At 35.8% G+C, this 16,310-nt stretch overlaps 1 protein-coding gene across 1 annotated transcript in view; it reads right to left on the bottom strand.

Moving 5' to 3' along the window:
* Positions 1–16,310, bottom strand: part of LOC128863611 (gamma-aminobutyric acid type B receptor subunit 1) — a 290,985-nt gene that overhangs the window by 134,946 nt on the left and 139,729 nt on the right. Inside the window, exons 5-6 of the mRNA XM_054102849.1 lie at positions 6,402–6,567; positions 2,988–3,231 (exon numbers count right to left, since the gene is read on the bottom strand). Coding sequence (XP_053958824.1) covers positions 2,988–3,231; positions 6,402–6,567 — 410 coding nt within the window. The remainder of the gene's footprint in view (positions 1–2,987; positions 3,232–6,401; positions 6,568–16,310) is intronic.

The following is a 16,310-nucleotide window of genomic DNA, read 5'->3' as shown; positions in this document are numbered from 1 at the left end:
ACCGACTCATCTAACACCCCTCTCCCTTTGGACCCAACCCGTCGAAACCGCATGTTTCCTGGGCCTACCTTTAGATGAGCTAGACGAAGACGACCGGTGATATGCCCTACACGGACGGGGCTTCTATTACTGTTAAATAAACAAACAAGCAAGCGAACAAGGAAACAGTCAGACCTTTTATGTGAGCGGGAAAGCTTAGCCATAAGGAGGCTCTGCACTCTTGGCACGGCATTTTTAACTGATGAAGCGGCCATATCGCATCTAAAACTAACAAAGCTTTGCTCGTTTATTAAAGCTACGGGATGGTTTAGAAAGGAACCCATAGTGTAAGGATAAGTTATATAGATATAGTTATAGTATCACAGTGGATCTACGAAAGGTCTAAGTGCGCTATTGCGACAACCACTCTACCTACCTGCCTAGAAGCGGCCTCATATTACAGAGTATCTGGTCATCTTATCTGTGGAGCTCACGAGGTTTCAAAAATGATATAAAAGCATGAATTTAAACCAGCGAGAAATAGATTCTTTAAATGGCACCCACAGAAATGTGGAAAATGCACCCGCTACGTGTACCGACTAAGCTGAACTCTAAGCTACCGAGGGGGACGGTAGATTGCAGATAACCGTGCGGCCTGTAGTAGCAGGTTAATTGCGCATTCACCTCGGACTCACGGGTGTAGGATTTGTATTTATATAGAAACTGTTCTACAACGGAAACCTCGATACCCTAGGTTCCATTAGGGACAAAAGAAATTAATAAGGATGCGTGGTTAATTTGACGTCAACGAGACTTGATCTGGAGATATTTTGGGCTGGGGAAAATCTAATTAATAAAGAAGCACGAATTTCTGGATACTAACGCGATGTACTATGTCGAAATAAGCATCCAAGCATAAAAGGCAAAGTTCGAGCTTATGAAACATGCTTTCGACCAGTACTCATCTATGCCGTTGAAACCCGAACAGATACAACTGCAAAACAACAAGGAATGGAAAAGTTTAAGATGGCAACATTGCGATCAATCACAAGACACACACGCATAGTTCGTATGCGAAACGAAAAGATTAGAGGGATATACGACACGCAAGACATTGTTAGGTGGAGCCGAAGACGAAGAAGGGAATAGAAAAATCACATGCCATGCATGCCCGATAATGGCTCAATCAGTAATGACGGGAAAGCCGTTCAGCGTGAGGTCACCTGAACGCCCTCCCAAACGCTTGAATGAGTGGTGGACATGCAGCTCTATCAAGAACTAATAGTTTTATATATACAATATAATCACAAGAAAATGTGTCTCTTTCACAAAAATTATTAAAGAACAGGATTTAACCCTATAATAAAGAAGAAGAAAACCGAATAATATTCGCGCGTTCTGTATTTCAGTGGCATGCTTTGGGTACGCGCTAACAAATTATTTTATTATATTGGCAGCAGCTCTTCTCTTCTGCTCTGGCTAACTAAATACAACTTAAGTCACAGTCCAACCTCTTCAGGGCTGCCTGTGGTAAGCAATTTTTGCAGTTTCAGTTTACGGTGGCGCTCAACAAAATTTTTTACTAGTTGATGTTATTGGTTCTGACTCACTTTTTGATCATAGCAAGCTGACAAACTGCCCTAGAAGTGACATACAAATTACCATTGCTCAATATTTTCTCCACTGCAAAAAAAAAAAAAAATCACTTGCTGTTTTGTGATTTATTTACAGTTTTCCTTCCACCCATTACCATTTGAAATAGCAAAATCGCTAATCCTTACTCACTTGTGTAGTCTCGCTCTATTGCTCTCTTTCGAGAAAATACCACCTTAAGCTAATATTTCTCTTTGTTGCCCAACTGCAAAATGAGTTGCCTATAAATCCAAATACCAGTAAGCGAAGGCAAACAATGCCCGCAGTGCCGTTATCAGCAAACTAATGCAAGCAGCAGCAAAGTGCACACATACATACTCGTATATGCACGTACATGCCTTTGTACCTATGCATTAGGGTGCATCGGCAAAAAATTTGCAGTTTTCCACTGGAATTTTAATTTTTATTTTAAGAATTTCGCCAAAATGTTTTCATTAGAATTTAAGTTTTTATTTTAAGATTTTTTTTGTTTTAAGTTTTTCGTCAAAATAGTTCGGAAAAATATTATTACGTGAGCTTGACCGATTTTAAAACAGCACCAAAAATTTATTTTCTTATAGTTGAAATTTTAATGATATTTTCCTAAAAAAAAATTGTTTTTCTACTGAAGTTTTAATTTTTATTTTAAAAATTTTTTTTTATTTAAAGATTTTCTCTAAAATGCTTCTGAAAAATATTATTATGTCAGCTTGGCTGATTTTAAAACAACTCCAAAAACTAAATTTTTTATTGTTGAAATTTTAAAGATTTTTTCCGAAAAAAAGTTGCGTTTTTCCACTGGAATTTTAATTTTTATTTTAAGATTTTTTTGTTTTAAAATTTTCGCCAAAATGTTTCGGAAAAATATATTTTCTGAACTTGACCGATTGTAAAATAGCTCCAAAAATTGAAGTGTTTATAATTGAAATTAGTTTTTAATGATATTTTTCTAAAAGATCATCCAAGTTGCTAGAAGAGTCGAAGATTAAAAGATGTGCATGAAAAGGTTCACAAATTTTAGCAACGGAATGAAAATACTGAAATGCTTGAGAAAGCTTGAGAATCACTTTGAAATCGACCCAGTTCACTTATGTAAATCTAAATATTCTTCCGACAAATTTTGGTCTGAATCTTAGAATATATATTAATAAATTTTATAATTCCTTTGAAAAAAGTAGCGAATTTTTTTGTGTGCTTGCGGGTCTACTCTAATGTGTGGCATAACTAACACATATCCCTTTCTTTGCGGCTTGCACCTGCCTTGCCAAAGAATGCACACAGCTGTGAATGTTGCCCGCCAGTTAAATTGATTTACTTTACCTTGCCCCATTCCCTTTGTTTGTACAACAAAAGCACATTCACACACCCACACTTACCGATATGCCAAGGAATTGTGTGGAATTCATGGCTGCATAAATTTCATCGGCAATTTCCTTGTCCGTATATGTAAAATCGCGTAACGATTTCTGTCGCTGCTTGAGGCGTTCCATTGTTTTATTGAATGCCAATGCCACACTCCAGACAGCATCGTAGGCCAACGGTGCCTCCTGATAGCCCTCCGGATAGCGATCGTGATTGATGTCGTAGCCTTCTTCGGTGAGTGCATGATTCAGTCGTTGTCTGCGGTATGAGAAAGACAAATATTTACGTTATTGAAGATTTCGTTTACGTTTCAAGTGTAGTAGTAGCAGAATAAATAAGTAGAAATAAAATTATCATTGGATTAGCTGCGCTAAAGTGTTGTGATATACTAGTTTGGTGGTTAGTTAACAATTTGTAGAAGGTGACATTACTTGAAGCTTTTGTATAAAACAGCTACCAGCTGGTAAAGGGAGTCGAATCATTCAAAAAGGCGCCCCCATCTACTTTCGGACACAGATACGCGAAAAACTGATCGATTATTTACCCATAAAGTAGCTAAACAACCAAAACAAGCCGCACAAAAGATTAAAGAGCCTGACAGTGAGTGGACAGCAGCCAGAGCGTAGAAAATCGGGTTTGAGGCCCCCATCAATCCACAAAAGGCATTATTTGACAAAAACGTGAAATCGAGGTTGAGATTCTGCAAAACGTACAAACACTGGAGTTCAGACAAAGAGTGCTATGGTCCAATGAGACCCATATTAATGGTTTTCAGTGGGACGGGAAGCAGTTTAACCGCCAACGACTGCATAAAAATCTGCAAAAGCTTCAAGTAAGACAAACAATGCAGCACGTCGGTGGAATCTTGTGGTATGGGGCTGCTTCACGTGATGGTCCATCGGTATGAATATTCGGGATAATGAAAAAAAATTTAAAAAAAAATTTTATTTTTTTAAATAAACAGATTTTAAATGAAAAAAAGATGTAAATAAAGAAATTTTAAATAAAAAAAAACTAAAATAAAATTTTAAGCAAAAAAAATTTTAAATAAAAAAATGATGAAAAAAAAATTAAATAAAAAAGTTTTAAATAAAAAAATTTTAAATAAAAAGGTTTGAATAAAAAAAATTAAAAAAAAATATTTTAAATAAAAAAAATTTAAATAAAAAAATTCAAGACCTTTAAATAAAAGAGTTTAAAATAAAAAAATTTAAAATAAAAAGAAGTTTTAAATGAAAAAAGTTAAAATACAAAAAAAATTTTAAATAAAAAAATTCAAAAAATTTAAATAAAAAAAGTTTAAATAAAAAACTTTAAATAAAAAATCATTGCAAATAAAAAAATTTTAAATAAGAAAAATGTTAATAAAAAAATTTTACACAAAAAAATTAAAATTAAAAATTTAAATAAAAAACTTTAAACAAAAAAATTTTAAATAAAAAAACTTTAAATAAAAAAATTTTAAATAAAAAAATTTAAATAAAAAAACTAAAATAAAAAAAATTTTAACCAAAAAAATTGTAAATAAAAATTTTAAACAAAAAAAAATTTAAATAAAAACATTAAAAAAAATTAAATAAAACAGTTTTAAATAAAAAAAATTTAAGTAAAACAGTTTTAAATAAAAAAAATTTAAATAAAAAACTTTAAATAAAAAAATTTTAAATAAAAAAAGTTTAAATAACAAACTTTTAAATAAAAAAAATTTGAAATGAAAAAATTCAAAAAAGTTAAATAAAAAAGTTTTAAATAAAAAAAATTTAATAAAAAAAAATTTTAAATACAAAAACTTTAAATAAAAAAGTTTTAAATAAAATAAATATAAATAAAAATTTTTTTTGTAATCTTTTCCAATGAATAATCTTAATCATTCCTGATATATCTCGTGCAGGTCTTATACATTTATACAATTTTCCGCAGGTAGTTGATGCGAATAATAATCCTCTTAATGTTTAATGCTCCCAGAAATGAACTGAAAATAAAGCTATTAGAAGTTAAAGACTGCAAAACAAAATTTGCAAACGAGAGAGGCTGAAAAGTTTCCGTCGGAATGAAAATAGACTATTTGGTTTGGGGTTTTTTTTTATTTTTCAATATCAAACAACCAAAGCTGATACATTTTTCGTAACGCTGCTCTAATGCGTGATACCACTTTTATAGTGCGATATGCAAAGCTCCTCAAACCACGCATTTACAGTAGCCACGCAGTGTTGCGATAGTAGCCAAAAGCAGAAAAATGTGTTGTAAATTGTTTTAGAAGCTTTATTTGCTAGAGTGGCAAGTGCATGACCGTGGCAGTAAGGCGATGAACATTTGCCGTGAGAAGACCCAATAGTTTCAATCTTCTTTCACAACTCGGAGTGTTGCATCACCAGTGCGGCATGTAGCGCCGTCTTGTTGGTACCACCGCCCGGATATACTGCTGTTGTTTAGTTTTTGTCACAGAGAGTCAGTTAATATCGCCTTATACCGGGCACTATTGGTGCTAATAGGTGTATTTTTCAAAAGAAGTAAGATCCGATTAGGCCGCGATGTCATCAGATGCTTCAAGTATTCAAGATTTGTGCATAACGCACACTAATGCCTGGTCGCGCAATTTCGGATGTCGTACTTGCTTCAGTAACTTATATTAGTTTAGGGAAAAATAAATCGGTTATTTTTGCGTAAAATTTTTGGGCCAAATGGTTTGAAACGATTTTATAGTCGATCTTTAGCTACTGGGCGATGATACGAGTACTAACAGTTCGGTTAACTTCGATTATTTCTATGATTTTATGGACGGGTCTGCTTGTGCGAGGTTCCTCTTTAATATTAAAAATGCTTCAACGGAATCGGCGAAACCAAAATTGCACGTAATTCGTTGTTACAGCATCGACACCATAGACGCCATCCGCAACACCCGTTTTGGGTGTTTATCCAACCTCCTCATCCTATTTGTGGTGTGCGTCTTGATGATGGAGGGACCTAAAGTTTTAAGCCGACTCCGAATGGTAGATATTTTTATGAGAAACTCTTTCATGGCAGAGGGGCGACCGCTGCATTTTCTAATATATAACTTGATGCTTCATGTACGGAAATTCGAACCTCGCACTACGCAAAATGATTTCTAAATATTTTGACAGCGCGATGTTATTGGTGACTTCAACAGGTACTAAAATATAACAGTTGGAAAAACCTTCATAGCGATATAGTCACTCCATAAAAGTGTTTGTCATTGAAGTGAGGGTGAGTCTGGCTCAAAACTTACTATTTTATATAAAAATTTCATTTTTTTTTTAAAAGAAAAAAAAAAAAATTAAAAAAAAGAACACGATCAACTAATCCTAGTGAGCACCATGAACGACACGACATTTAACATGTCCCCAGCTCCATCTGTTCCATTGCAGCTTTAAGCTGCGTGTCATTGACAAACATCAACGCAAACTTACCGAAATTCCTCAGCTGTCATGCCGGAAATTGTCGTTTGATTGTTCTGATTCCACATAAGCGCTTCCGTTGTAAGATGTCCTTCGGCGGCGATACGCATTTGCTCCTTGGTGCATGTGATGCCCTCATTTTCCAAGTTCACCTCGTACCAATTGTCTTCGTACCAGCCTGAAAGTGGGCAAGAAAACAAAACGAAACGCATAAATAAATGCTTTCATATGTATGCGTGTGTGTGTGTGTGTGAGTTTTAAAATCCAAGTAGAGATAAGTAGAAATACGAAATTGATGCGTTTAAAAGTTGGTGGCAAGCATACCAATATATTTGTTTGTTGAAACGCGTTACATAATGGCAGGAGAGGCAAGTTTGGCGCGCAAAATGCGCATTTTGCTATTTCAAAAGTCATGAGTTTCATGTGCGCAGCTACTGGATGAGCGGTGGAGCAACGGCAATACAGCTGGCAAATGCTACATAGTAGCTGCCGCCAAGGACTGAAAGGTTGGGTTGGAGGGAAGTCAGCAAGCGACGAAGCGGAAGAGCAACACAATGGCATTTGTAACGAAAACTTTGCGAAGTTCGTTGATAGATGTTGCTGGCGGTGCAGGTGTGTGTGTGTGTGTGCACGGGCATATATGTGGGTTTGTATGTTAACGTTTCGCTTGCGCAAGCATGAGATGAATCTTTTGTTATTAAATTCGAAATTCGAGCAACGATTCAATGTGGTAATGTGAGTATTCCGGCAAATCATTGCATACATATAGGCGTATGCATAAGTATAGCAAGAGCAAAGAGCTGTTTGTAGCGCAGTTGCGGATGTGTGAAGTATTGCAATCCATGCGTGTATAGGTGTGAGTGCATGTGAGCATCGGAAGTTTTAAAATACACGCTCGTAATGGTTTTTTCTCTCTTCTCATTCCGCTTAAATTGATTTGTGGCTTACTTACTTGTAAAAAAAGGAGATTCAAATCTCACTTACCGAGGCGAGAATTTATGGCAGTTAAATATTTGGTTTTTTTTTAATTCTCTGAATTTTAACTTCTTTCTTTGGTAAGCACGATTACAAGTACAATGCGCTTTAGTCGCTGAAGGTCATTGCGGATTTTATGTGATTTAAAATATTTGTATTTGTAATGCCAACGTAAGCGCTTTATCGATGTTAGTGGGCTGGGAATTGAGGGCTGTTTTTTATAGTTGAGCGAAAGTTAAATTACTGGCATTTGAGCGGAAGCATTTATAAGCCAGAGCAGGTTGGGAAAGTCTAGAGCACCAAGAGGTGAAATCGGGTCCCGGTGGTAGAAGAAAATGACAAAAAGATATTTATTATTACTGATGCTTTCCATTTCAATTCAACCGGGCTATTCGGGTCATGTTCTTCGATTTCGATGTAACTCAAATATGTTGCTCTCTGGTCAAAATAATGAGACTCGTATTTTATTGTTCGCCCGAAAAATTTTTTTTTCAAGATTTATCGGCAATTTTATTTTTCGGCTCAAAATCGATTTTTTTTAATTATATAAGAAAATTTTTTTTTTAAATGCTCATAACTGAGTCAAAAATGAACCGATTTTAATAATTTTGGGTTCAAAATGATCGCCATTACCTACACGAGCGATTTCATGTAGAAACAGTGGCAAAAACGTATTGAAAATTTTTATTTTGGAAAAACAAAAAAGATTCGAAATTTTTTCGAAATTCAATATTTCAAAAAGTGTATTTTGTTTTGTTTTTTAACTTTTTCCAAATCAAAAGGACATCTCAAACTTCAATTGAGCTGAATGCCCAGTAGCTAAAATTAGTAGTTTTTGAGTAATGAATTTTTGAGTAAAAAACCTGTTTCGCACTTTTTGTTTTTTGGAAAATAAAAAACTTGTCAACTATTTTTTTGCTATTGTTCGTACATGATGTTGCTCGTGCAAGTAATGACAATCATTTTGAACCTAGAATCATTAAAATCGGTTAATTTTTGACTAAGTTATGAGCATTTAAAAAAAAAATTCTTATATAATGAAAAAAATCGATTTTGAGCCGAAAAACAAAAGTGCCGATAAATTTTCAAAACAGTTTTTTTGGGGCGAACAATAAAATACGTGTCTCATTATTTTGACCATAGAGCAACATATTTAAGTTACAGTGAAATCGAAGAACATGTCCGAATAGCTCTGCTGAATTGAAAAGGAAAGCATCAGGTTCCTCCATTTGTGAAATAATATCAAGCCGAACGCCACAAATAGGAGGAGGAGCTCGGCGAAGTCCCCAAAAAGGTTGTAAGCGCCAATTATATATCTTAATGTGGTCTTATCTATCATAATGTGGTCACTAGTGATAGACCTCGCGCCTATAAATGTAGGTCTTCACAGAATTTGAGTGCCTACTCAAACTTTTTGTTAATATTTCGGTAACCAGCTCTTACCCTTATGCGCAGCTCTTGCCGTTTTTATCTCAAGATATTCAAAACGAGTTTCAACTCCAATGCACCTTTTGCTCGGCATCTTCACGAAAGCTCTGAGAACTCGAATTCTATTGTGTTTCGATTGATTTTTCAAATAATAAAAATCAAAGCTCTTTTTTGTTGAATGCATATTTTAGTCGCTAAAAACTTTATGAATTCATTCACAAATTTTTTTTTAGTCTTAATTTGTATTTATTTTATTCCAACAGTTTGCATTAGGACTAAGCAAGTCGTCAGTAAAAACTTTTTGTAAAATTTGCTCTGAAGTCTCATTGTCCAGTGCTCAAAACCAGCAAATGCCTGATTATTTTACAATAATTCTAGTTTGCTGAAATCCGAGGCTTCATTTAAGTATTCATTGGACGAGATTTTTACATGGCGGCTCTCAAACCCAGCGCTCAACCAGCTAACCTGGGTTGCTTCGCCTTCACACATTAGCTCACTCTCGAACGGGTGTTCGGAAGCTACCCAGAGCATCATAACCGGGATTTGGTCCACATACTCATGCCCTTTCGGCGACTAATCTCAAGAGACTCCAATGCACGTTCTCCTGGAATACAGCGCAATAACGCAGAGAAGGTTGAGACATCTGGGCCAATTGCAGCCAGAAGAAAGGCACATATGCTCAACCCAATCCAGCTTTATCCTGGGTTTAATAAGAGAACTCGTCTTGAATGATGAGTAGAGGGCACAAAAGACCATTAGGTCGAAGTGGAAACCTCTTATATCTATCTATCGATCGATCTACCTACCCAGAGGATACTTGGGCTAAGCCGGGAAGTTGTTAGCTGCTTGCACCATATGCAGAAGAATCGTTTTGGGCACACCCAAGTGAATGACAATCAGTGACTTTCCCCACTTGCGTTGACTTCTATATGTGGAACCATCCTCTAAGTGCTACTTTGGACCAAGTAAGCAATCGAGTAGTAAAGTCCGCTCTCGATGAACAAAACTAACACTCTACAAGGCTCTCATCATGTCCGTCCTAACGCATGGCGCAGAAGCTTGGACAATGCAAATATCCGATGAGGCGTCACTTGAAGTATTTGAGAGAAAGATTCTGTGCAAGTTTTTTGGACCTTGGCGCGTAAGCAACGGCGAGCATGGAACGATGAGCTGCACTTATGAGGTTTACGACGACATAGACGTAGCACAACGAATAAAGTTCCAGCGGCTACGTTGGAAAGGTCATGTCGTCCAAAACCCTCCGGATCTGAAAGTATTCGATGCTGTGCTAGCAGAGGAAAAGGAAGGTCCCTTCTGCGTTGAAAAGATCAGGTAGAGAAGAACTTGGCTTCACTTGGTGTGTTCAATTGACACCGGTTAGCACGAGAAAGATACGACTGGCGCGGTTTGTTAAACTCGGTTAAAATCGCTTAAGCGGTTAACACGCCATTCAAGAAGAAAAATATTGCTGAAATGATACCGATAAGAGTGAAAACCACTCAGACTTCGTAAGGCCTCTCTATACAAGTTTAGGAGCCTATTTGATGTTCTTCTGGAGCAAAGAATTAATTATTTAGTCGGCCTCTGTGCTGTGCACTCCATCCAGTGTCGCTTGAGTTCCGTGGCTTCCCAGTCGTTGATAATTTCCTTCATGTTGGCTTCGTAGAACGGTTTTACTTCATGTATCCAATCAAGCACCCAAGTTCCCTATGCAGTCGGCTTGCGATGACCTTCCTGTCATGGTATCCAGTCCGAAAGCCGGCGTTCTTTGGGCTCACGATATTAAGGTAGTGAAATATTCCTCAACGAGTTTAGATGCTATTATTTGATACTGCAGTGCAAGCAACGCTGCTTGGCGCCTTCTAAGGCGTTCACTGCCACAAACTTCTTTTCTTCTCTTCTGACTTCTGATATAAATTGGATTAGTGTTAGCTGCTGTTGAGGTGTTCTGCACAGAATGCAGATGCGCGCACTTTTCTTTAGAGCAGCTGTTTAGATTGTATTGGATTTGTTGGGGGTTGAACAAGTAAAAGTTCTCAGTAACGAATACCATTGTGCCTGTAGCTTAGTAGAAAAGATAGCGATCGACACTTTCATAGTTTGCGACTAAAATCATGCGAAAGAAAACGCATTAACTTCCCATACATCCCCCCTCTCAGGCAGCTTATAAAAATGATTCTTGTCAAGTAAGATTCATTCGGTTCATAGATCAACAGTCAAGTGAGGTTAGAGATTTCGATATTTTTTCATTGATTCAATACCAGATCTACCTGATTAATTTCCAATTTTTCTGATTTAATGAAATCTGACAAAAAGTGAAGTTTGCTGAGTGTGAATTTTACGGAAAAAGTTTAGTGATTGTAGGTAAAAACCTGCTTTTTTCAACTTTTGAGATGCGAAGGTTCCAGACAAGTCGATCTCGTCAAACGACCTCCAAAAATTAATCGCTAGCTTTTAGAAGGTTGCACTTTAAAGATTTTGCAGCAGCTTGGATGGTAATATTTGTTATGAGAGACTGGGTGGGGAGAGCGCTATGCTGAGCTAAAGAGTCGAATCTGTCATTGCTGTTAGGTTCTGCTGAAAGACAGAGCAGTGGTCAGAAAGTCGAGGGTCAAGGATATGGTGTTTTATATATTTACAAATAATGAAAAATTATTAAAAGAAAATAAAAACAAACCTCTCTTACTCTACGAATAAATAAACAATTCCAAGCTTACATTTTTACAAATAAATTAATTCCAGTTGCTATTTATTGCCCCTAAGGCCAACAGCGTCAACACATGTCTTCCTACTGGCATTTGGCATTCGGCATTCCTAATGTCAAATCTCCAATTGCATGAAACACCGAAAATGCATTAGCAATGGAATAATTTTATTTCAAATTTTACTATTTTTAGAAACTTTCAGCTGCATGAATTTCCATGCAAATGTTTGTTTCAATGCTTCATAGAACTAAGAATAGAGTTCAGTAAGAGAAATTTGCACTTGCGGCATTTGAAAAGTTAATTAAAATTCTAAAAAAACTGCAATTGGAATTTTTTTTGTGGCCTGCCGTAGCCACAAATTTAGCAAACCGTAAATAACTTAAGTGCCGCAGCATTTAAAATGCATTTCACGACTTTACTGAGATATAAAATCTATTTTCTGTTCATTGAAAACTATTTTTTTTTTCTTTAATTGTCGAAGATGAAATGCATTTCGTCACTTTTGTGAAAGTTTATTACTATTTTAGTTCTTCGGGCAGCACAGAGGCTTTTCACTTTTCATTAATACGAAGTTTGCACAGGAGCAGTCAACCAAAAAAAAAAAAAGAGGAAAAGAAAAATAATGAATAAAAACAAAAAGCTAAGTTGTTTACTTGTGTAAGGCCAAAATCCATTGAAATATCAAATCAAGTTGAATCATTTGGAGAGGATAAAATTGGATGTAGTTGAAGGCCGATTGTATTGGGAATATTTTGAGGCTATTTTCGGCTTTTGATGAGCTCTCGTGTTAATTTATTTATGAACACCAAAAGCCTAGTTGTTGCTATTGTTATTGTTGTAGTAACATAAAAATTCTCCATATATGTACGAGCAATGCTGCTGGTGTGACAATCCTTTGTCGGATATAAACCTGTGCCGCTTTGGTAACTTAAAAGCGACTGCCGTGTGCATGCAGAAGCCTAGTAGTTAGCGTCGCCTTTTCAATTTATGCTGTAATTAATTACTGTTAAAGTTAAAGTAAATAAATCAAAAATAAATAAAAAAGTGATTAATAAACATTGCTTAGTCTAGGGAGAGTGAAAGACCGATAATTTTAGTGAGGACAAGTAGAGGTTTGAACTCCTTTTCTCTTTCATTTATTTGAATATACATCGCGTGATGGGCTAACTACATTTTTTTGAAGTTTATTTTACAATAAAAGAAATGAAAAACGATATTACATTTTTCAGGCTTTTTATGTAACTTCTTCTACATACAAAAGTGATTTATTTTGTTTTGAATTTTTATAATTTAAAAAATGGCGCTGAAGTTGACCGTCCCGATAAATTGTACCTGTACGGTGTTGTCCATTTTGGCTCTTCTGTTTCTCTGAAACACAAAAACCAAAAAATTATTAATCAGTATGACTGTGACAATCCCCCGCTACTAGAATAAAAATCAAAAATTGACAAAAGGACGCGGTTTTAAATTTGACACTCTAAAAATCGTTTTTTTTTCAGTTTTTTAATAAAAAAATACGAAATAATTGAAATAATAATATTGTTCTAGTACGAGCGATGATTCGATTAAACAGTTTTTTTTTTTCTTGACAACACCAGGCCGGAAAAAGTCGTTTCGAGAAAGACGAGTTTAAAGTTTAAGGAACACGAGCGGCGGGCCGCTCTCTAACTAGTTAATGGGCTGTGGACGCCATAATATTGGGAATTTCTACAATACAAGAAAATTTCACAGTATGTAAGTATGGTATCTACTTTCGAAATATCGAAAAAACAAAAAATCTATTTTTTGAAATTTCTAATTTACTTAAGCCAAGAAATCTATTTGTAAATCCACTGACTACTAAACATCAGTAATAATTCGGTTTGAGTCAGTGAATACTTATCATAAACCGGCTTATTAAAAAGTGTGTTCGGAAATTTATCTGGTAACTACTTATATGGAGTCTTAGTTAATAAGTATACCAGTGGAGTAGGCTAGTCTACTGCCAGTAGAAATCAAGAAATATCTTAATAAATTTGATGATTATCATTTTTGTATAGTTGCAAGTCAGACAGACTACCAGAAGGAGCCGTGTGGAATCTTTAAATGTTTACCAATCGTTTCAAGATCCTAGCGAAAATATTTGTACTGAGCGAGCCAATACCACTAAATGAATGGTAAGGGCTTCTGACGTCTTGAGATTAGTGTGCTTGTCACTGAATTGGCTGGTCGAGTAGTACTGATTGCAAATTATAGGAACCTGTTTTTGTTTGTCAGTGCAGACAGGCTTCATTTTCTTTTCCATATAACGAAAACATTGCAATTATTTCCCAAATGAATCGTAAAACATCTACATCTCCACATCCAAAATAGCATCATCATCATCAACTCCTCTTGTCCCGAACAGAGCATAGGACTTCAACTCAATATACGAGTATGGAGAATTTCTTTAAAAGAACAGCACTCTAGAATCTTACTAGGCCGATCATATATCTACATTTTTTTTGAAAGCTTATTCCTGCAGACGGCCTGAGCAGAGCATTCCGTTTTAGTATGGTATTGCATCCGTAATTCACAAAGAGTGATTCGGTCCGCCGTAGCCAAATGGGTTGGTTTCCATGCGTGAAACATCAAAATGGTACAGCAAGTTTTTTCTCATAGCGGCCGCTCCTCTGTAGGCAATGGCAAACCTCCGAGCGTATTTCTGTTATGAAAAAACTCCTCATAAAAACCATATTTTTTACCAGTGTTGCCACCTAATTTTTCTTTTGGAAAGTATTCGAACTCAAAATAAAACTAGTTAGGAACCTTAACTGAATGTGTGGATATAAATATTGAAATTCTATTATAATTTAAAATATTTTTGTGTTCATTGTGAAAGGAGGGAAACACTTTAGCTGAAAACTGTTTTTGTATAGCGCTGCCACTTAATTTTTAACGAAGGAATAAAACTAACTGGAAATATCCATCAAAATATTAAAACGAAATGCTTACAAAGGCAAAGCAAGCTTTAATTAAAAACTATTTTTTTATGGTGTTGCCACTTAATTTTCAACAAAAAAATTTTAAACTATATACAAAACTAAATATTGGGATATACGAGGGGTGCCTTTTATATTTCGGGATTTGGCAACCCTGGTGTTGCAATCTGGCAACTGACAGCTGTATCGCAAAGTTTGACATTTTTTGGCTTTTACGTACTCAGAACGTTTTGAAATACCAGCGCCATTTGTGTTGTTTACAGTAACTTAAAAGATTCATCTCGGTCCAAAAATGGAATTAAATCGTTAACATTTTTGAGCGATTATTTTATACAACTTTCGACGTGGATTAACTCAGCAACGTTGCATGGATGAACTTAATTCATTTTTTGGCGATGAAGCTCCATCAAGAACCAGTGTTTATCGATGGTATGGTGAATTCAATCGTGGTCGTAGTTCACACCAAGACGAGTTTCGTGAAGGTCGTCCAAAATCAGTTGTTGTTCCGAAAACCATTGATGCTGTGCGCGAACTGATATTGCAAGATCGTCATGAGACCTATCGTGAGATTAAGACAATCTTAGGCATTAGTGGGACCAGCATACATTCAATATTGCATAAACATTCGACTGTCAAAAAAATTTGTTCGCGTTGGATCCCACACAATTTGTCAATTGCTCAAAAAAAGGCTCGTGTCAATTGGTCGAAGGAAATGCTCAAAAAATACGATCGCGGGGCTTCGAAACACGTCTATGACATCGTGATAGGTGATGAATCATGGATTTACGCGTATGAGCCTGAAAGTAAACAGCAGTCGACTGTATGTGTGTTTCAAGATGAGCCAAATCCAACAAAAGTTGTTCGCGCACGAAGCACTTCCAAGCAAATGGTCGCCTGTTTTTTAGGAAAAACTGGACATGTCGCAACTGTACCACTAGAACAATGCAGAACAGTAAATTCTAAGTGGTACACAACCATTTGTTTGCCAGTTGTCTTCCAAGAAATTAGGAAAACCAATCGCCAAAGACGGATCACTCTTCACCAGGACAATGCGAGCTCTCACACATCGGCTCAAACAACTGCATTTTTGAGCGCCCAAAACATCGAATTAATGGGTCATCCGCCGTATAGTCCTGACTTGGCACCGAATGACTTCTTTTTATTCCCGTACGTAAAAAACAAACTGAGAGGTCAACGTTTTTCGACACCTGAAGAAGCGGTTGCGGCATTTAGAATGCATGTTTTGGAGGTACCTCATTCAGAGTGGCAAAAGTGCTTCGACTATTGGTTCAAACGCAAGCAAAAGTGTATAGATCTTCATGGAGAATATTTTGAAAAACAATAAAGCGATTTTCGATGGTTAAAATTTGTTTTTGTTCTCTAATCCCGACATATAATAGGCACCCCTCGTAAGTGTCAAAGGAAATGTGTTGAAAGAAATCTAAAATTCAAAAATAATTTTTTATAGCGTTGCCACTTAATTTTTAAATTCGTAAACTATTCAAAAAAATATTAAACGAAATATCTACAATGGAAGAATGCAGTTTATGAGTAAAAAGTATTTCTGTATGGCGTTGCCACTTTATAAAAAAATGAAACTATTTACAAAATTAAATGTTGGAGTATAAATATCAAGAGTATAAATATCAAATTTAAAAAAAAAAAAAATTTTGGATGACTACCAGTGCGGTTTTCGCCAGGGTAGATCCACAACAGACCAATGTTTCACTCTAATGCAAATTCTTGAGAAACACAGAGAGTTCGAACTAAATCTGCACTGTCTGTTCATTGATTTTAAGCAAGCTTTCGACAGCATCAATAGAAACTGTCTGAACGACATAATGCTTAAACAA

This window comes from Anastrepha ludens, chromosome 5, assembly GCF_028408465.1.
Source record: "Anastrepha ludens isolate Willacy chromosome 5, idAnaLude1.1, whole genome shotgun sequence".
In the NCBI taxonomy this organism is placed as follows: domain Eukaryota; kingdom Metazoa; phylum Arthropoda; class Insecta; order Diptera; family Tephritidae; genus Anastrepha; species Anastrepha ludens.
Note: the sequence above shows the minus strand (reverse complement) of the source record. Positions and strands in the feature narration are given on the sequence as shown.